Consider the following 22748-nt stretch of genomic DNA (forward strand, 5'->3'; position numbering starts at 1 on the left):
TTTCATTGCAAAATATTGTTTATCCTTATCAAAGAAATCAGCGTAGTCAGCAATGGCGTGTGCACTTAAAAGATTTATTGTTAAAACAGACACTACACGTTTATATGATGGTATTCTGCAGAAGACGCCAGCAGTTCTACATAAGTGTATATCGAAACGTTTTATTCAGTTCAACTTTTATCCGGAAAAACCACCTGAAGGAGAAGGTAAGCCTTTCGGGTCCTCAGCCCTAATAACAGTACATCAAGCGAAAAATTGTACATGCATATTTGGGTCTCCGTCCTGGCAGAAGAGAGTATTGATATGGTATTGATTCTTTGTATCTATGCATTTTGTGTTGATTTTGTAACATAACCTGACATTATACATTTGAAGCATTGTCATACAACTGTTCATTTACATGGTTTGATACTGGGATTGTAGAAATAAGCAACACATAGGCTGTTCGGATTTAGTGTGAGTCTTTCACAATTTGTTTCGATACACACAACATGATTACGGGTACTTCACGTACTGAATAAAATAAATCAAAACTCTGTTTACAAAAACATTGTAAACTATCTTAGCCTTAAGTTGTTATTGTTCACCATCTGATTATAACAGTTGATGGAATTTTGACTCCCTGATCTTTATAATTTGTAGATTACAATAAGAATAAAGTTGAAGTCTGGGGACCTGGCAGGCCGCAAACTTTGAAAACCTCGTGTAAAGCCACAAGAGATGTTCTAGCGGTGCGGGCTTCTTCACTGTTCTTTTAAAATATCCTGTATACCAAATATCCATACGTTTTCTCCTCTTTTTGTGAACTATTGGAAAGAATTAATGGTACCGTACCATATATCATAAAAAGCATATCAGCCCAATTATTCTCGCACCATTAATTGCACATCATACTTCCTACTTTTACATCATGTAGTCCTACTACAATTTAAGATTTTTATTCTCCATAACGTAGGATCCCTATCAATTAGTTTTCTTTGGTACATGGTATGCATATTATTAGTTTTATTTAAGTTTCATTTGGGTAAAATTTTCTTTTCAGGAGAGACCACTCGGATGAATCTATGCCAGGCAATCAACAATGCACTGCATATAAGCTTAACAAAGGATCCATCTGCAAGTAAGTAGAGGAAAGAACATGGGGATATGTAAGGAAAGCTGAATTGTCTGAACAATTTTTTGTAGGTATCTGAAGTCTGATTAGTGTAATACGTAGTTAGTAGGCGATGTATGCAATGGAGGAGGAAAGGAACTGGCCACCCTATCCCATTATCTCCTGGTCTAGTTGCCTCATAAGTGGTGCCTTCTTGGTATCACGTGTGAGGTTCAGACCTGTCTTCGGACAGTTAGCGAAACAACATTAAATCCATGACATTTCAGACAGGACTTTAACAAACAAATCGCGTGTTTTTGGTGGGAGGACGTGAGAGAAACTTAATTGGAAGATGGAAAGGGTTCCTTATGGTCTCAAGAAATGAAAGTCCATGAAGTAACTCTAAATGATATCTTTGTTTTTGAAGTGGATGGATGGGATTCTGAAATGGCTAGATCATCATGCTTCTTACTTCGTTATTTCATATTTTCCCGTCTTTGGTCAGGTATATGATGGGATGCTGAAAATGTCATTCAGAGGAATGTATCTGTACGTGATCGTGCAAAAAACAACTATAGTAGAATTTCGAAGATAATCAAATTTAATGGCGGTAAATATCGAATAATAGTTGGTACAAACGACGAGACAACTGTAATTGAAACTCCACATAATTATATATGTTGAAATCTGGAACACGAACTTTTTAGCATCACAATACTGAGCCTTTGAGAGAGTTAAAATAAAAAATACAAAATTCGGATATAAAATAATAAATTTCAGAAATGCAACGATAAATGAAGGTATGGAACACTGTGAATGAATGATAATATTCAAAACGTAGGAATGACACATTTCACTAGAATAGATCAACTGTTATGGAAAACCATTGTAGGTCTATACTGTAGGTAAAAAGCAACCCTGAGGTAAATGCCTTATATGAAGGCTAGATTAAGTTGAAGAAGAAATATGTGGCCATTTTTACTGTTCAGCTGTGTATTTCTATCTGCTTCATTTTATCCATACCAAAGGTAGTCGAAACGAAAGATTTGACGTAAAATACCGTATTTACCCGAGTAATGGACGCACCCCAATTTTTCGCTTTAAAATTAAAAAAAAAAAAAAAAATCCCCGCGTAATAGACATCTCATTTTAAACAAAGATCGTTTTAATAATATCGAAAGTTGTAAGATTGGATGCACTGCTTATGTTTAAATTCAAGTTTTTAAACAACAATGCATCGGTATCACCATCAATGCAATCATGATTGGTTCTTTGTTTACGCCCGTACTCTCCTGACTCCAATTAATAACGCAGTATTCTTAGAATATCTGCAGTACTCAGTTATGTCAATAAAATTGTATTTCGACAATGGATAAGAACCGACCGAAATATTCAAGTTATACAGTGAGTTTTAATCTGAAAATTATCAAATTCGCGGAAGAACACGGTAACAGAGCCGCTGGTCGAGAATTTACCGTGTCGGAGTGTAATATGCGTAAACGGCAGAAAAAAAAAGAACCACTATTGAAAAACCCTAACAAATCAAGAAAATCATTTTGTGGTCTAAAGTGTGGGAAGTATCCCGAATGAGGAGGAATGTGAATCTATGACATGATAACAGTGATGCTGAACCTAACAGTGAATGAGGTAAGGCTAGTGTTAATAATAACAATAAAGTGACGTGATTTTATTGTCGCTGTATTCATTGTTAGAAGTTTTATACAACTGGTTAAGTGCGACATAATCGATATATAAATTAGTCGCGGCTCATATATCGTTACGTATTCTATCGATTATTTCAGCATTCGAGCTGGCGCCCCTTTAATACGTGTTTTTTTTTCACTAAAATTTTTTCCTCGCATAAAGGACGCACCCTAGTTTTTTGTTATCAATCAATCAATCTTCTTAATGTATCCAGCTGTTTGCTGACAACATATAGTCCACTGTAGTCTATTCAGTTGTTTTTCACGAGAAATGAGGGGTATTTTGATCGGTATTCATTATAGATGCCTGTTGCTAGTAGCCAGAGTTGGGGTGTAGTCAATATAGGCTATACTGCAGGGCAGTGTCTTCTGCAACTGGTACTGATGATTTTAATTTACTTATTTCCCTCTCGTGGGTACTCACCTTGTCGTGGTGAGGGGGCTTAAACTTGTTGTTTAAGCTAACAAGTAACAAAGAGATAACCATATAAGCTGCATTAATACCAACGCAGCCCCACTATATTTTTCACTGCTTATGATTCATGGAGTCCCTCAGTGTAAAATTCTCCGGAGGTAAAATAGTTTTTTGTTATAAAAATCGAAAAAAAAAAAGTGCGTCTATTACGCGGGTAAATACGGTATGTTGTTGCCTATTGGTGTGAGTAGAATATTTTTAGTCTTGTTGTAATTTCTTGTTTCAGTTGTATTTGGGGAGGATGTTGCATTTGGAGGTGTGTTTCGTTGCACGCTGGATCTTCAGAAGAAGTTTGGCAAGGACCGTGTTTTCAACTCACCTCTCTGTGAGCAAGGAATTGTAGGTTTTGGAATTGGGTGTGCAGTTACAGGAGCCACTGCCATTGCAGAAATCCAGTTTGCTGATTATATCTTCCCAGCATTTGATCAGGTAGCATATGATGATCATAGCATTTTAGTCTGTATTCAAATCATTCCACGTCATACCGCACACCTACAAAACACGACCTTTTCATAAATGGTAGAATGTTTTAATGAACTCCAGACATCAAATAAGTAGACCCATACTTTTTTATTTTTACAATTAATGATTTGTGTAGTTATGACTATTTGAAATTACTCAAATTATTCCTGCACCGTAACATAAGATCACTTGGTACTTTGAGTAGTTGAGATTTGGAAAGAATGTGGCATTTGAAAGTTTAAATACTTTTTTATACTTTAGGCCTAGCCTATCACAAATAAATAAAAAATTTGGCCTTATTTTTTAAATTATTTTTCTTTCGAAGCAAAATTGCTACATTAAATAGCCAAGTTAGTGTTAATGCTTTTCTTATGAGAACAGAACTCAAACTGATGAAAGTGAGGATATGGTAGAGGTAATTTTGTTTGTCCAATGGTATGCCTTTTGTGAAGTTTCTAGCGAAGCACATTTTCTCTTATAAAATGATGTTCATTAGGATTTGAAATCTAGGATATTCTTGTTTTCAATCAGTGTTATTACAGAAGACTGACATTGGCTTCTTTTCTATGTAATCATGCCGAGTATATAAACTCTGTCAATTGTTCTTAGCTTTTTCTTAATGATGCTAAAGTTCTACGCACATTGGGAGCAGGGGCGTATTTTGCGGGCTACCGGGGCTACCGGCGGTAGCCCAAGGAAATTACAAAAGAAAAAGTTTATAATATAACATAATGTAATAATTTTGTATTATTAGTTTTACCATAGTAATTAAAATTAAAGTAATTGTTAGATATATTTTGTGTAATAATAGGGTCAGCGGTAGCCCAAACCCTTTAACCAGTATACGAGGCCTGTCTAAAAAGTATCCGACCTTTAGCCAGAAAAAAATATTTCAAATACCTGACGGGGTTGGGACCCTAATCCCCTTCAAAGTAGGCCCCTTGTGCTTGCACACACTTAGCCCACAGATCCTTCCACTGCCGGAAACACCTCTGGAAGTCTTCTTTTGGAATGGTGTTCAGCTCCGTCGTCGCATTCCGCATTATCTCTTCTCTACTCTCAAAACGGGATCCTTTCAGTGGTGTCTTCAATTTTGGAAACAACCAGAAGTCGCAAGGAGCCAGGTCTGGAGAGTAGGGAGGTTGGCGAACGGTTGTAATTCCATGTTTGGCCAAGAAAGTGTGGATCAATTGGGATGAATGTGCGGGGGCGTTGTCGTGATGCAAGTGCCAGTTGTTCGCCGTCCACATGTCTGGTCTTTTGCGCCGAACTGCATCACGGAGTTGCCGGAGAACATCGTGATAGTACTCCTTTGTCACCGTTTGTCCTTCCGGTGCGTATTTGTGATGCACAATTCCACGGACATCAAAGAAACAGTCAGCATCACCTTGATTTTGCTTCGCACCTGCTGCGCTTTCTTCGGCCTTGGAGACTCGGGATGCTTCCATTGCAACGACTGTCTTTTTGTTTCTGGGTCGTACCCGTACACCCATGACTCATCTCCAGTTATCACGGTGTTCAGAAACCCAGGATCAGTGTTGGCGGTGTCCAGAAGGTCCTGTGCAACGTCACGACGGAGGTCTTTTTGTTCCGGGGACAACAACTTGGGCACGAATTTCGCAGCCACTCGGTTCATGTTCAAATCATCATGCAAAATTGCATGTGCAGAATCTTTACTCACTCCAACCTCTTTGGCAATCTCCCGCACGGTCAAACAACGATCTGCCACCACCAAATTTCGCACCCTCTCAACAACAGCTGCACTCCGAGCAGTTTGGGGCCTGCCACAACGCTGCTCACTCTCCGCTGATGTGCGGCCATCTTTGAATCGGTTGAACCACTCCTTAATTTGTGTTACACCCATCGCATCTTCCCCAAACACCTGCTGAATCTTACGAATTGTTTGACTTTGAGAATCACCAAGCTTTTGACAAAATTTGATGCAGTATCTTTGCTCAATTCGTTCAGTCATCTTGCGAGAAAACTAAATCCGACAAACACTTAGAACAGCACCTTACTTGGCGACCACCAGCCAGTGACTGGCACAAGCGAATGCGGTGAAAAAATTCAAGCATGCGCATTACGGTTCCTCCTTCCACCGTGCACAGTGGCGCCACCTTAGAATCACTACTTTGCGCGGGAAAATTTAAGGTCGGATACTTTTTAGACAGGCCTCGTACGCCCCTGATTGGGAGTAGAAATATGTACTCTTATGGGAAAGAAACATTATAATATCTTGAAATACCCCAAAATAAGTTAAAGCTAGAAGAAAACGCAACACCAATGGCGAAGGTCTTAAGAGCCTTTTGAAGCTTACAAGCAAACATTCTAATGAGGGCAGTTAAAAAAGTAAAATTTTTTTCTCCCACCATGTTAATGGCAAAACAAATGCTTGTACAAATTTTGGCAACTCGACCGCAATTACGAGGCCATCCAGAAACTAATTTTCTCTGGGGACATTTACATAAAGAAAACACAATTTCATGGAAAGATTTCTTGGAACAGATACAGCAATGGTGTCCACATCTATGGAGTTACGGTTAGCATGTCTGGCTGCAAAACCAGGTGGCCCGATTTCTATTCCCGGTCAGGGCATGTTACCTGGTTGAGGTTTTTTCCAGTGTTTTCCCTCAACCCAATATGAGCAAATGCTGGGTAACTTTCAGTGCTGAACCCCGGACTCACTTCACCAGCATTATCACCTTCATCTCATTCAGACGCGAAATAACCTAAGATGTTGATAAAGTGTCGTAAATCAAACCTACTAAATTAAAAAATACAGCAATGGTTGCGCTGTTTTTCAACATATTCCCCACTGAAATTGAGACATTTGTCATACCATGGAATCATTTTTTCTATCCTTGTGTCATGTTGTGAACCTCTCTGTTTATCCCATAATATTGATGATGATGATGATGATGATGATGATGATGATGATGATGATGATGATGACGACGACGACGATGCTGACGATGATTTAAAACTGCAAGAATTGAGCTTAATTGTAGCAAAAGAGAGCAGAGCTTTGGCTGGTAACCAGTAATAATCATATATAACACATACATTTATTTACATCAAGAGTGATTGTTAACTTTGGACATACACAAGAAGACCTCACCATGTCACTCAAGTAACACCATCATGGGCTATGACATTGTGCCATTGCACCAATAGAATTCAGTGGCGTACCGTCAATGTAAGCTAAAAAGGTCAGCTTCCCCAGTTAATAATAATTTCATAATAAACCTGCAGTCTATGGACGAAATTATTGATTAATTTTAATGGAATTTATATTTATGCGTTAAATATTGTGAGGTGGCAGCTCAGGATGATTTGTGATGCAGCAGTAAATAAGAAGCCTGCACACACCAGCTTCCAAGCACACTGGTTTCTTACACTCATTCTTCTGTGTAATCCACCCCGCAGATTTTCCATCCCTTTCTAACTAAACTATCCTGGTCGCAAGGCTCGCAAGAAGCTAGCTTTGACATTGAAAATAAGTAGTTTTCGAGTTATCCCTTTTCGTCAGTTGTGTTCAGTTGAAGTGTTAGTGTGCATTGTGGCTGATATAATAAATAATGAGTGAAATAACAGTTCCTGACACCAATTTACTTGAATTTTTACGACAATTCTATTATAAAGACTGACTTACGAACAAAAGTGTGATCTAAAAAACAAATGACCGACTCTCTTGCTGTCAATGAAGGACACAACCAAAACACAAATGCATACTTACGTAATGATACTAATACTGTATCTATTGACCGTTAATATTGTGATTTCTCTATGACAGGGAGTGAGCTAATGTTATACATATACGTGTCTATTTGTTAGAGATACGCGTGTAAACCGTAAAATCATATTTTACTATGTACCATTTGAGGTCATGCCTTATTGGTGTTACTTATGAGGTTCCAACCAATCTTCGACTGCTGACTTGACATTGACTACTATTTATTTTAAGACTATATTTTTGCAATATGTTTTCTCATATTGCATGAAAGACAACTTGAATTGCTCAAAATTTCATGCTACGCCACTGATAGAATTCCATATCTAACCCAGAACATGTTCGAGTTACTCATTTATGAATAAAGTTCTCTTACGGAAATTAAAATTTTTCAGCTTGTAAATGAGGCCGCAAAGTACAGGTATCGCAGTGGTAACACATTCAACTGTGGGAAGTTGACTGTGCGAGCTTCATGGGGTGCTGTGGGACATGGCGCTGTATACCACTCCCAGAGCCCTGAAGCCTTCTTCACGCATGCAGCAGGCTTGAAGGCAAGTCATAAACTCTAACACACACAAAGTGATTCAAGAAGTATGATTTGCAGTTTAGGAATTATTTCTATAGGCCATTTTGAGCAAAAATGCCATATGAACATGGGTCTGATGATCAATATTTAAGGAACTATAGCTCTTCAAATCCTAAGAAAATTAAAACAGTTCTGTGCAGAATTACAGAGAATCATACTGAACAAAGTCCCAAAATGTAATGATGATGTTGTTGTTGTTTTCTAATGCCAGGCGATTGACAATAAAGTCATTTGACCTCTTGCACTCCAATATTTTTCAAAGATATTATCATGGTCAGCCACTGAAGCACAGATTTTGAGGTGTTCCGAATCCATTTCTTGGTTTGAGTTGCACAATGGGCAGTTAGGGGACTGATATATTCCATTTCTATGCAGGTGTTTGGCCAAACAATCATGGCCTGTTGCCAATCTAAATACAGCTACAAACGATTTTCGTGGTAAATCGGGAATTAACTGTGGATTATGATGCAGAGAGTTCCGTTTTTTCCCTTGAGATTGTGTTATCAAATTTTGTTTGTTGAAGTCTAAGTATGTAGATTTAATAAATCTTTTCACAGAGAAATACGTAGATTTAGTAACAGGTCTGTAAGTAGCAGTGCTGCCCTTCTTTGCTAAAGCATCCGCATTCTCTTTCCCAGGATTCCACAATGGGATGGTATCCATTGGAATACAATTCTTTTATTGAGTGATATTAATTGAGAGAGCATTTTAGTTATTTCTGCTGTTTGAGATGAAGGTGTGTGTTTAGAGACTATTGATAGAATTGTAATGATGTTAAAATGTGTATAAATATAATTGCAAACGTTTTTGGCGATTCCAACATTTATGACAAAGTCATGTCAATGAATTTGTTAATGTGAAGCAATTTGCTAGTGCAAAGTTATTCAGTGAAATAGAGAGGAGAATGAAGTAGTCTACATATGAGATGGATAGAAATGTTTCAAAATTTCTCCTTTCAATATTTGTCATTCAGAAACACTGTTAAAGTTGTGGAATTTGGCTTATCCATGCCTGAAACCAAAGCTCTTATAGAAACAGTTTTTGCCAGACTGTAGATAATATGGAAATCAGATAAAACACATTGAAGTTAGGGCTATTGTTAATTACTAAGGTTAATTTCAAATACAATTTTCCTGATTTCTTTAGTTTCTTGAAGGAGAATAAGAAACTTATGGTACTGGTATGCATTCACCAGAAAAATATGCCCAATCTGAGGGTTATGAGTAGGCTGTAATTTTGTGTTTTGTGTTACAAGTAATGTATTTTTTTTTTATTTATTACATTTTTTTGTTGTGTGTATAAGTGATAAATCTCAAAAAGTTAATGTTTGTATTGTGTTTACATTATTTGAAATTAGTAAACTAAATTTAAACTTGTGGTTCTGAGTGTTGTACACCTAGAAGAGGGAGTTCTCTACAAAGCAATATACTAGTAAGTCTCCCGTTTTGAGCTTCAGAAATTCTGGTCACATTATGTCATTTACAGTAGCGTGCAAATTAATCCGAACACGACATATTTTTACATTTTCTGTCATTGTTGGCCTCACAGCTGCTCATACCACTTTAATTGACATCTGTAGTACGTGTAATTCCATTGTTGAAGGTCTGTCGTTATTATTTTTTTATAATATGTGACATTTTGCCTGTCGTTTTGTACTTATAAGCATTTCAGTTGTGTTAAAGACTTAATACTGCAATCCTGTGTACATTCTGTTGTCTTCACAAATGGATACAACTCCACGGAAACGGTCTAAAATTATAACATTAGCAGAGCATTCTTCTATGACACAGAGGCAAATTGCTGCAGAATGTCACATTGGTTTGGCTACTTTTAATTCGATCATAAAACGATACAGGGAGACTGGATCCATCACACCCCAGAAAAAAGGAAACTGTGGCCGGAAAAGGAAGACTTCACCTGCAGAAGATCGTTTAATTGTCAGGAAAAGTAAATTAAATCCTAGACTAACTGCTGTCGACTTAAACCGCGAGTTAATGGCTACCACTGGGGCGAATATTCACGTCACAACAGTGTGGCGTAGGCTTTTGGAAGCTGGACGAAGGGCTTGTAGGCCTATGAAGAAGCAACTGCTAACCTCTGTTATGTGCAAAAAACGCTTAATGTGGGCAAAATTACATCAACACTGGACAGTGAATGACTGGAAGAATGTACTTTTTTCCGATGAGTCTCATTTCGAGGTCCACGGCCGTGTTTCTTACGTACGGAAAAGATGCGAAAAAGTAACAGCAGCTCATCTCCAACAAGCACCCAAATACCCCCCTAAAGTAATGTTTTGGGGTTGTTTTACACATGAAGGGCCTGGAGCATTAATACCTATCAAGGGAATGATGAATTCTGACAAATATATTCACTTATTGAAAACCAGAATCGTACCCCAGCTGCAAAAATCATTTCCGGATGGCAGAGGTGTATTCCAACAAGACCTGGCACCATGCCATACGTCTCGAAAAACTACAGAATTCTTCAACAAGAAGAATATTCAGGTACTCCCCTGGCCAGGCAACTCACCCGACATCAACCCCATTGAGAACTTGTGGTCAATTTGCAAAAGAAGAATGCAAAAAATGGATTGTTCTACAAAGGAGAAGATGATTTCTGCCCTCATTGGTGTATGGTTTTGCGATGAAGAAATGAAGAATATTTGTGGGAAATTAATGGAATCCATGCCTAATCGTGTCAGAGCTGCTATTAGGAACAAGGGAGGCCACATAGATTACTGAGGTATGTCTTAGATCCTTTTTTTATCCTGTTTGAGTGTTTTTGCATAAGTAATTACTTTGTTCGGATTAATTTGCACGCTACTGTATATGCTTTCATTTCAATTCATTTTCTTAATGTTGATAATGCCAGCCCCTCGGTATGGCCTTGTTCCCAGTTGTCCCCTTCTCCCGAATCATCACTGTGTGCTGCGAAAATTTCACATCTGTATGCCAAAATGTAATTACATTTTATTTATAGTGCTCGGAACTTTAAATCGAAATAGCCATGGGTAAAGAGTGTAACTAGCTACACATACTATTGAATGCTTGTTCTGAAATTGGTCAATAACTTCTAGTGCAGATAATTTTTATTTAAGATTAGAGAAATTTAGAGCATGTTTGGTGTGCTTTTATTTATGTGAGTGCTATTCAGGAACTGACAGCATTGTATTTACTGATGGGTCTGACAGCAGCTTGATTATTTGGAATGGCATTGTAACAGGTGGTGATTCCAAGGGGTCCAATCAAAGCAAAGGGGCTGCTACTGGCTTGCATCAAGGACGAGGACCCTTGCATCTTCTTTGAGCCCAAAGTGATGTATCGAGCAGCTGTGGAGGAAGTTCCAGTGAAAGAGTACACACTGCCACTTGGGAAAGCAGATGTCTTAGTCAAAGGTAAGGCTGTAATGTTTAGAAGCACAGTTTTCTAATTTTCTTATTCTCCTTTTCTCCTCCCATTTATTTCTTCCACTTCCTTTCCTTTTCTCCTCTTATTTTTCTTCTTTCTCTTTTCTCTTTCTTTCCAATCTTTTCTTTTCCTCTTCGCCAATTAATTATACTTAAAAAGATTTTTGTACTGTTTTACTGCATACATATAATGTGACCTTAAGTTTCTGCGTTACTCTGTTATTTTGGTGTCGAAGGATACAAAGAAATTACCGTATATACGCGAATATTCCGCACATATTTTTTCCGGAATTTAGTGAAGAAAAACTGGGATGTGCACATTATTTGAAATAAGGTTGGTACCACTTCACTTCAAACACTGGATTCTGTTATGCTATACCGTTGTCCAGTCTCGTGCCTCGGTCTGTATAGCGTAGAGTTGGGCAACATGATTCTTTTTTAGAAGTCAGTTCCAACAATTCAATCATACATTACGAATCGATTCTAACAATTTGCTCACGATTCTTCTTAGTTTACAATTCAAATTATTCTTTCGAATCGTCAACTTGAATGTACATCATTAAATTTTGGAATACATCATTATGTAGGATTAATTTCTTGTAAATAAAACACAAATTACTTACTTACTTACAAATGGCTTTTAAGGAACCCGAAGGTTCATTGCCGCCCTCACATAAGCCCGCCATCGGTCCCTATTCTGTGCAAGATTAATCCAGTCTCTATCATCACACCCCACCTCCCTCAAATCCATTTTAATATTATCCTCCCATCTACGTCTCAGCCTCCCTAAAGGTCTTTTTCCCTCCGGTCTCCCAACTAACATTCTATATGCATTTCTGGATTCGCCCATACGTGCTACATGCCCTGCCCATCTCAAACATCTGGATTTTAAGTTCCTAATTATGTTAGGTGAAGAATACAATGCGTGCAGTTCTGTGTTGTGTAACTTTCTCCATTCTCCTGTAACTTCATCCCGCTTAGCCCCAAATATTTTCCTAAGCACCTTATTCTCAAACACCCTTAACCTACACCCTTAAATTTTTTCTCTCCTAAAATTAGGGTGCGCGTATTATTCGATGGCGCGAAATATGCGCGTATATACGGTATCTACCAATTTATGGACTTGTTAAACTGAAGGAAAATTCGTCTTGTTTGTTCGTATATACCATTTTTCTGTAGCTTGAGCAGTATGGATATGCATTTCTCCTTATTTGTTCAGGTGATGCTATCACATTAGTTGGCTGGGGAACCCAAGTGCACGTCTTGTTGGAGGTTGCGGCTATGGTGAAAGAACAGTTGAAGGTGCAGTGTGAAGTGATAGATCTGGTCACCATCAACCCCTGGGACGTAGACACAGTGTGCAATGTGAGTGTATTTACAAGTCAAAACGTTTGTGTTTAATCGTAATGTCAGGACACATCTAATAAGGTAGTTTTCGTTTGCATCCCAGTAGCATGATGATAGCTGTGTCTAGGGATCTGCACTGAATTTGAGCACTGGGGGAGATGGTGGATATTCATGATAGAGTTCTTATCCTTGACAATATGCAATGTTGTGATGAATGTATTGCTAATCTGTGGAGATAAGCAGCCAGGCAGTTGTGCCCAGTGTATAATGTGAACAGTGCGACTGTTGTTTTCGTGGGAAGGTTCGGAATTATTTCCGTGTTTTAATAAATATTCCACACAAGTATTTAAGTATTTATTAAATAATAAATAATCTGCTCTCAATAGAAAATGACCTCGGGGATCCAGAAATATCAGACATAATTAAAAAAAATATATAAAAATAAAACTGATAAAATAGTAAACTTTGCATAGGTTTCTTACACTGCGGAATAACCTATAAAACATTTTAACAAAATACAATATGTTACATATTATATAATTGACACACATCAATTAACTATTCAAATATAAAGAAATAAATATAAAAAATCCTTCAATAACTGTCTATTCAAAATACAAAATATTACATAGGTTACATGAACGTATTATTGCTATTATAATAGCAAAAGCGCTAGTGAAAGATACGTTCATGTAACCTATGTAATATTTTGTATTTTGAATAGACAGTTGTTGAAGGATTTTTGATATTTATTTCTTTAAATTTGTTAACTTGTCGGACCAACATGCCTTTCAAATATTCAAATATAAATGATATTGTAAAATTTGCAACATGCTCTTGACAATTTGGAGTACAATTTGGTCAGTTTCAAAAGCTGTAATTTGTAATGATTTAAATGCATTGACATTAAATTTTGAAACTGAATCTCTAGTTACTTTTCCTTTGAAATTCTTCATTAAGCATCACTTTATTGTTCATTTAGCACCACCCAGGGAGCATGTGTGGTTTAAGGAATACCGTGGACGTGAACAACATTAGAGTTTATTGATTGAAAATAATGAAATTAAATGTTAATTATATTTATTTCAGACATTTCGAGAAGATATTAAATCTGTAAAATTGAAAGTTTGTGATGTTTATTTATTTCTGTCCGTTTGAAGAGATCAAATCTGTTTCAGTTTATTGGTTGAAAAAAAAAAAGTAAAATTGAATGTTATTTGTTTCAGACATTTTGAGAATATATCATATCTGTTAGAATTTAATAGTTAAAAAGAGTAAAATTGGATGTTTGTGTTATTTACAGCAGTAATTTTGAGAAGAAAACAATAATTATTCTGTTAGAATTTAGTGGTTGAAAAAAGTTAAATAATTTAATGTTTGTGTTTTTTATTTCATCAGTTATAGAAGATATGAAATCTGTTAGAATGTAGTAGTTCAAAAGAGTAGCTAGTTCAGAAGAGTAGAATATTCATCAGTTTCAGAAGATATGAAATCTGTTAGAATGTAGTAGTTCAGAAGAGTAGAATATTCATCAGTTAGAGAAGATATGAAATCTGTTAGAATGTAGTACTTCAAAAGAGTAGCTAGTTTGGAAGAGTAGAATAGTCATCAGTTTGAGAAGATATGAAATCTGTTAGAATGTAGTAGTTCAAAAGAGTAGCTAGTTCAGAAGAGTAGAATATTCATCAGTTTCAGAAGATATGAAATCTGTTATAATGTAGCCTAGTAGTTCAAAAGAGTAGCTAGTTCAGAAGAGTAGGATATTCATCAGTTAGAGAAGATATGAAATCTGTTAGAATGTAGTACTTCAAAAGAGTAGCTAGTTTGGAAGAGTAGAATAGTCATCAGTTTGAGAAGATATGAAATCTGTTAGAATGTAGTAGTTCAAAAGAGTAGCTAGTTCAGAAGAGTAGAATATTCATCAGTTTCAGAAGATATGAAATCTGTTATAATGTAGCCTAGTAGTTCAAAAGAGTAGCTAGTTCAGAAGAGTAGAATATTCATCAGTTTGAGAAGATATGAAATCTATTAGAATGTAGTAGTTCAAAAGAGTAGCTAGTTTGGAAGAGTAGAATAGTCATCAGTTTGAGAAGATATGAAATCTATTAGAATGTAGTAGTTCAAAAGAGTAGCTAGTTTGGAAGAGTAGAATAGTCATCAGTTTGAGAAGATATGAAATCTATTAGAATGTAGTAGTTCAAAAGAGTAGCTAGTTCGGAAGAGTAGAATATTCATCAGTTTCAGAAGATATGAAATCTGTTATAATGTAGCCTAGTAATTCAAAAGAGTAGCTAGTTCAGAAGAGTAGAATATTCATCAGTTTGAAAAGATATGAAATCTGTTAGAATGTAGTAGTACAAAAGAGTAGCTAGTTTGGAAGAGTAGAATACTCATCCGTTTGAGAAGATATGAAATCTTTTAGAATATAATAGTTTAAAAGAGTAGCTACTTCAGAAGAGTAGAATATTCATCAGTTTGAGAAGATATGAAATCTGTTAGAATGTAGTAGTTCAGAAGAAGTAGAATATGAAATCTGTTAGAATGCAGTAATTCTAAAGAGTAGAATGGACTATTTAATTCTTTCCTTTCAGTAATGTGGGGTGAAATACGTAGGACTGGTTTTAATATCTCAGTCCCCCGAATGCAATTTGCTTTAGTATCCCTGTACAATACCTAATCATAATTTTTCAACGTACATTTTTAATTGTGAATATTTTTTTTGTCTCTGCCAGGCAGCTGAAACAAGGCTGGTAGAATAGGTTCCAAAGAGTGTCAGTGATACAGAAAATGAAAGATCTACTGAAAAGACATGGCATATTAGCTTTTGATAACAAAATTTAAATAAGAATCAAATTTAAAAATCACGTATACTGGAGACACTTAAAAAGAATACTTTCACATCACCAAATAGTTGGTGCCCTGTACAGTTGTTTTGCTTACTCGTCCCTAAGGCTGTCCCTGGAAACATGTCGAGAATTTATATTTGGAAGTGAAGAAGATAATTTTGCTTGTTACTCATGAATTGCTTCAGCTTGCATAAGTGGTAAATGTTGTGTTGCAGTCGGTGAAGAAGACGGGCCGCGTGATTGTGGCCCATGAGGCACCTCTGACAAGCGGGTTTGCATCAGAGATTGCAGCTGTTATACAGGTCAGTTTCACTGTGAGGGCTGAAAATGATAGCACAAATTTTATGGGTCCATAACTCATTGGTTTAATATTATTACTGCAGGCACTATATACTTCTTGCCTTCTCATTAGTCAACACAATAATTTTTTTTTAAACAAACATCAATATTACAAAAAGTATTTTTTTTTTGTCACAGTCATTGTCCAGGGGTTAGTGAGAGGTACTTGTTCTTCAAAGTTGTGTTCGGGCATAGGTTTGAATCCCGCCTAAGGTGATTACCTACTTGTGTTCTTCCCTAACTGTAAGGTTAATGTCAAGTAATCCCACGACAAATTCTTGAACTTACCTCCACAAAATACCATTTCGCTATCTCCATTTCCATAGACTACAGTCCACACCTGTGGAGTAATGGCTAGTGCGTCTGGCCGCGAAACCAGGGGACCCGGGTTCGATTCCCAGTTGGGGCAAGTTACCTGGTTGAGGTTTTTTCCGGGGTTTTCCCCTCAACCCAATATGAGCAAATGCTGGATAACTTTCGGTCTGGATCTAGGACTCATTTCACCAGTATTATTACCTTCACCTCATTCAGACGCTAAATAACCAAGTTGTTGATAAAACGTCGTAAAATAACCTACTAAAAAAACCATAGACTACATAACAATGTAGTTGATACATTGTCGTCAAATCATCAAATAATCAGTTACAGAGGATTCTATTAAATATATTGTTGTCCTATCTCAGTTTTCTTGTTTTCTTTCTTTGTTTCTTCCTTTCTTTTCTTTGTTCTTAATCCTTTGTCAGGAGACAGCCAATTGTTGATTCATAGGTTTATAAAGGTACTGGATAAAGATTTGTTCTTGTTCTGTCTTTCTACTGTAATTTTTTTCCTTCCTTTCTTTCTTCCTTCCTTCCTTTCTTCCTTCCTTCCTTTCTTCCGTTCTTCCTTTCTTTCTTTCTTTCTTTCTTTCTTTCTTTCTTTCTTTCTTTCTTTCTTCCTTCCTTTCTTCTTTCTTCCTGTCTTTCTTTCTCTCTCTCTCTTTCTTTCTCCTCTCTTTCTTTCTTCCTTCCTTCCTTTCTTCCTTTCTTTCTTCCTTTCTCTCTCTCTCTTTCTTTCTTTCTTTCTTTCTTTCATTATCGCATCTTATTTCTAACCTTCCATTTTGTCCTATTTTTCCACATTAGATACGTCTTTCCCCTCACAGAGTATGGGCACCTGTTCTGGGAACTGTAGCAAAACAAAAAACGGCAGAATTTCAAATTCTTACTGTAACAAAACTATAAGCCACAGCCAAAAGCTAATGTTATTAATAGTTAGGCCGTGCATCAATGTAACTTGTGTGACCATGTCCAATAAGGCCTCCTCCCCTTGCTGTGCGAATGATGGTGCCAAAGTTGCATATGAAATTAGCTGAACCCCTCATCCTCTTTCAGTAATATCTCGCCATCGAGAGCAGCTACAGATCTGTGTAATCACTCATTGAGTTTGTAATCGCGATTACAATATTAAAGTTATAATAGACATGTACGATGTGCTTTGAGTGAACCATAGTGGAAAATTTGTTGTGAGCTGGATTAATTCTGTGGCTCCAAGGCAAAATATGATAATATTATTTCTTGCAGTTTTTCAATAGCGATCATTTGAAGTTTGAATGACTGTATAAAGTCATAGTGATCATGTTTCATAACAACGGGTTAGAGAGAAAATAATAGAGATATGTATGTCATCTTTTGCCACAATAAAGATACCATCACTGCTACTTCTTCATTTCTCTTCCTTCCTAGCTCTTCCATTATTTTTCATTCTTTCTTTGTTCTGTATTCTTTCTATATTGGTTTATTGATTTTTTTCCTTTTTTCATTTTGTCTGCCTTTATTCTCCCTTAAATAAACAAAACCAAACCCCATAAAAATTACTGATAATCAAATAAAAAGTTATAACGAACACTGAATTTAAACTAATAATGTTGCTTTGTAAGCAGCAGTTTTGGCTTACTGGTTTCTTTCACAGTAAAGTTTATATTGCGGACTCTTTTGTGAACAGGAGGAATGTTTCCTGCACTTGGAGGCCCCCATCCAGCGGGTCACGGGTTTCGACACTCCATTTCCGCATGTGTACGAGCCGTTCTACCTCCCAGACAAGTGGAGATGCTTTGACATTATCAAGAAGACCCTGACTTACTAACCATGCAGAGGAGTGGACTCTGTACAAACTATGGGCTACTTAACAGAGAAATACATAACGAGGATAAATTATTGCAAGATGATATGGGCTCAATTAAGGTGGGATATACATCGAGAAAGAAAATTTCATTACAGGGTGATCCACTTACTGTATAATCCTAACATGTTTTTAAAAATATGAATTATTTGTTTAAATTTGAAATTTAAGTAATCCTATCATTGTTTCTAAAAATACGAATTATTTGTTTAAATTTGAAATTTAGGTAATCCTAACATTGTTTTTAAAAATATGAATTATTTGTTTAAATTGGAAATTTAGGTAATCATAACATCGTTTTTAAAAATATGAATTATTTATTTAAATTTGAAATTTAGGTAATCCTAACATTGTTTTTAAAAATACGAATTATTTCCTTAAATTGAAAGTTTAGCCAGCATTTGGCTGAAAAACTGTCTGTGGGCAGAAGAATCATTGCTTTGATCATTACCCTCAGTGATAGCATGTTAACTGAAAATGATGACCACTGTATACGGGCTATTCCATATGAAATTGATCAGTAAAAAACCTCGCATTTTTTATACTCTAATTTTTTCCCTACTTATACAAGGTGCTGAAGGGAGTGCATTTTCAAAAATATACTATCGAAAGTCAAACAGTTTTCGTATTATTGAGCGACAAAATTAGCTTATTTTATAAAAACAAGCCTCTTTCAGCGCTCAGAACTCCGGAACCATTTACTGTAGAACATTGAACGAGAGCTTATTTTGAAGCTGACATTTGGTAGGTTATGTTAAGAAGTAATCCTTATTTTTATTGTACACAGAGAGACAGACAATCTGATTTTACTTGCTTTTAGGCTTTTTGGCCATTTGTAAAAATGTAAAAAAATATTGAGGAAAAACCTTGCATTATTAAGAGGGATTCGGCATTGTTTGCATAATGGTACGGCAATAAGTTTCGAGGGTATTAAATAAATTATTTTCACACACCTAGACTTGAACGGCGCTTATACCGCACTCACTGGCCAAGAGCTGAAGATAAGCGAGCGTTGGGCGTCATTTTACTCCTGTGTTTATGAAAACCTGTGATAAAGCTAGCACAGCCATGCCCTGCTAGACGACACATCACGTGTTTGTCTCCTGGCCTTGCTAGTCTCTGGCTAGCTCCCGTCTCACAGTCAGCTGGTTACTTCACGCGCGTACAATTTATTTTCTTTAGTTGATATTTTCAATACTTTCTTATCAACATACCATCAGTAAAAAATATGTGTTTATTTGTACTTTCAATGCGGAATCTAACTATATATTTTTAAAATATTTTTTCCTGGCCAAAGGCGTCTTAATGAGGAAAAATCTAAATTTCTCCATTTCCATAAAAAGTAAGAAAATCTGTTTATATGTCAATATAAACTTTAATTTCTCAGCATCAAAAGAAACCATGATTTTGATCATTGGGTGAAAGGGTTTCGGAGCTACAACAGTTTAAAGTTGCTAATTTTATGAAACTACGATAAATTTAAATATTTTTAATTTGAACACTATGAAGTTCTGATGCCTCAAACTTTGCACAAAGCATTGTATCACAGTTCTCTACGTACAAAAAAAGTTTCATTGTATTTAGAAATTGTAAGGTCAATTTTCTCTATATTTCGGTCGATTTGAGATGGAATAGCTCATACGTCTTAACTCTTGAGCCTTGTGAAGGAAATGCATCGAGTAGAGAGGGACAGGTATACAGTATACAGTTTATGGTAATAAGTAAAGTTACATGTATGTTTTTACCAGAAAAGATCTAGTATTCAATTTTATAGGGGGTGAGAATACTAGAAGTATTCTGGAAGGTATGACGTGATGGAAAATTGCATCTTCAAGTGGGGCTTGAAACCAGATTCTTTCAGTCTGTTGCTGTACCGACTACTGGCTCCACTTGTTTTGAGGTATGGACATAATTTTATGGTGTACGGTAGTAGATTTGGTTGTTGAGGTTATGAGGGACTTGTATGTGGGTATAAATTTGTGAAGCTGTTAAATAATGGAATACACTGTGAAACTGGTGTTACAATTTGCATACATTGTGAGAAAGAACCAAAACTTTGTGATTGTCTTCTTTTTCTGTCCTTTATTACAGGAATAAAGGCTGGTTCAAATAAACCGGAAACGAGAATCTGAACGAAAACGAAAACGGTAAAATTGTTAAAATGTGTACATTTAAGTGTGAGCATTCACAATTAACGAAAAGCTTGCCGGAGCCCGGGATCGGAAATGGAGAGTTGGCCAAGTTTCAACTTTGGTGTTCACGTTTCCGATCACAGCCCACTAGATTCATTCTATTGCCATCTAAACGCTATTTTGTCGTCATATATTTTGTAGCAAGAAGACTGTGACATAACCTATGCATTATTTTGTTCTGTGCTGTGCATCATGGAGCAACTTTTATTTGATGAGATTCTAATTTTGAGTGTTGAGGAATCCTCATGTTTACGATAAGCGGCGCGCCTCGTATAAAGATGAGAAAATGAAGGAGAATACGTGGCTTTCAATAGCTGCGTCTTTGAACACCGATCATAAGTGAATCATATTTTATTACTGTACTGGTTGCATTACACACTACATATTCATACTTCAATGCAATAACTACTGCTGTGTTCATTTTTGTTCTATTACAAATGTTTCTTCTCTAATTATTTTACGTTATGGTAGACTTAAAATAGGTTGTGATAATAAAAATGCATGGACATATTTATAGTAACGTACCTAATGAAATGTTTCAGTTGAAATTTCCAAGTTGGTTAACCTGTGTTTATGTTGGCTGCCTTGTACTCATGAGAGAACATCATTGGTGAATTATACACAAATAACATCAGAATGTGTAATATCGACTTTACATATCGTTATTGACATGCATATTGATATGCATAGTTGTCTACGTTTTTGGTTTATTGTGAATCAAAAATTTTCACATTCACGTCCTCTACTTCTTGTTTTCATTCTGGTTCTCGTTCCCGGTTTATTGTGAACCAGCCATAAGTCGCATCAGGAAGTTTTGGTGAGCCTCTGCATTGCCACAACTCTGCATTACAAGGTGATTTCTGGTTGTACATTTCTGCATAAAATTAAGACTGAAATAGGAGATCAAAAATGCCAATGAAAGATTCAAAATAAACACTATGCTACCCCCACATTGTGCCAAAGAAAGTGGGATCACAATCTATGAAACATATATTTTAACCATTGTTACCTGTATTACTCCAGAGCTTATTGTGAATGCGTTCGTAATTTGATTGCTACTATTACTTTGGCCGATGTCTAATCTAATGTTATTTTAATCAGAGATATCAATTTCCAAGGTATTCCGAACTCTTCAAGTATAATATAGATTTTATTTCTCTGCAGGCTATCAAAGGCTTGTTGGAAGTCAATGAAGAGTAAATGCACATCCACCTTATACTCGTAGCACTTTTTCAAAGTCCTCCTTAAGTTGTGAATTTGATCTATTGTACTTCTGTTGGCCCTAAAACCGCATTGGTATTCTCGGAATATGTCCTCAGAGTATACTTTTAATCTTTGTGCTAAAATTGAAGATACGATTTTGTATGTAGTATTTAAAAGCATTGTTCCTCTAAAATTTTAGCAGAGCGTTTTGTCTCCCTTTTTATAAATAGAGGAGATGAGCCCATCCAAACAAACAACACACAAAAGGGAATAACAATACTTTAGGTTCAGAATTCTAATCAGAGGAATTATAGTTCACAGACTGATATTGCAGTGCTTTTCAAAGCGAAAAAATCACACAATGTCACAAAGATTATTATTATTATTTTTTTTTTAACTTTGATATGTTATGAGAAAATAAGTACAAATCCTACACTGCCTGTATTCAAGACACTCAAAACTTCGGTTTAGTTACTATATTGACATAGGTTTTTCCTTTTTCCATCTCCTTCCTCCCACCGACTCATCTAGGATAGTCCTCATATTTAAATTTTATAAAAATCATAAACAAATAAATAATAATAATAATAATAATAATAATAATAATAATAATAATAATAATAATAATAATAATAATGACTGAACATTATGCAGCTAGTTTCGAATAATGGGTTTTGGTTTTGGCACTTTTGCAATCATTTGAGGATTTCTTTCCCAAACAGAATTTCATAAATGTAAATTTCTTATTTGTAGAGGTTATGATATTTTTATGAATCTTATACGAGTATCTTTATTTTTGTTATTATTTTTACAATGTTATCTTTCACTGAATAAAATGTTGTTTAAAATATTCGTTTATTGTGAATTAGTTTTTATAAGGACTGTGACCCCTTTCTTTTGTTTTCACTAGACTTCAACAAACAAAATTTGATAACACAAGCTCAAGGGAAAAATGGAACTCTCTGCATCATAATCCACAGTTGATTCCCGATTTACCACGAAAATCGTCTGTAGCTGCATTTAGATTGGCAACAGGCCATGATTGTTTGGCCAAACACCTGCACAGAATTGGAATATATCCGTCCCCTAACTGCCCATTGTGCAACTCAAAGCAAGAAATGGATTCGGAACACCTCAAAATCTGTGCTTCAGTGGCTGTCAATGATAATACTTACTTACTGGCTTTTAAGGAACCCGGAGGTTCAT

General features: G+C 36.0%; 1 protein-coding gene across 3 annotated transcripts; it reads left to right on the plus strand.

The window, feature by feature from the left end:
• Positions 1-52: 52 nt before the first annotated feature.
• Positions 53-22392, plus strand: BckdhB (Branched chain keto acid dehydrogenase E1 subunit beta). 3 transcript variants are annotated; one of them, XR_011334021.1, is made up of 9 exons: positions 53-206; positions 1043-1120; positions 3498-3700; positions 7859-8014; positions 11272-11443; positions 12675-12820; positions 15864-15950; positions 17971-20047; positions 20239-22392. XR_011334021.1 is itself a non-coding variant. In XM_069835898.1 (8 exons), the coding sequence occupies exons 1-8, from the start codon at positions 53-55 to the stop codon at positions 18109-18111; spliced, it is 1137 nt and encodes a 378-aa protein (XP_069691999.1). In that variant the 3' UTR covers positions 18112-22392. The 3 variants fall into 3 exon arrangements, 1 of the variants encoding a protein (XP_069691999.1); XR_011334020.1 differs by having other exon boundaries at positions 17971-18209; positions 19922-22392; XM_069835898.1 differs by having other exon boundaries at positions 17971-22392.
• The last annotated feature ends 356 nt before the right edge of the window (positions 22393-22748 follow it).

Source organism: Periplaneta americana, chromosome 9 (assembly GCF_040183065.1).
Source record: "Periplaneta americana isolate PAMFEO1 chromosome 9, P.americana_PAMFEO1_priV1, whole genome shotgun sequence".
Lineage (NCBI taxonomy): Eukaryota > Metazoa > Arthropoda > Insecta > Blattodea > Blattidae > Periplaneta > Periplaneta americana.

What these genes read in the sequence shown, in the direction of transcription:
- BckdhB (XM_069835898.1), top strand. Translation starts at nt 53, where the DNA reads ATGGCGTGTGCACTTAAAAGATTTATTGTTAAAACAGACACTACACGT. An exon ending in CGCATGCAGCAGGCTTGAAG is followed by an intron (nt 8,015 to 11,271) that starts GCAAGTCATAAA and finishes GCATTGTAACAG; the next exon opens with GTGGTGATTCCAAGGGGTCC. An exon ending in ACGTAGACACAGTGTGCAAT is followed by an intron (nt 12,821 to 15,863) that starts GTGAGTGTATTT and finishes GTTGTGTTGCAG; the next exon opens with TCGGTGAAGAAGACGGGCCG.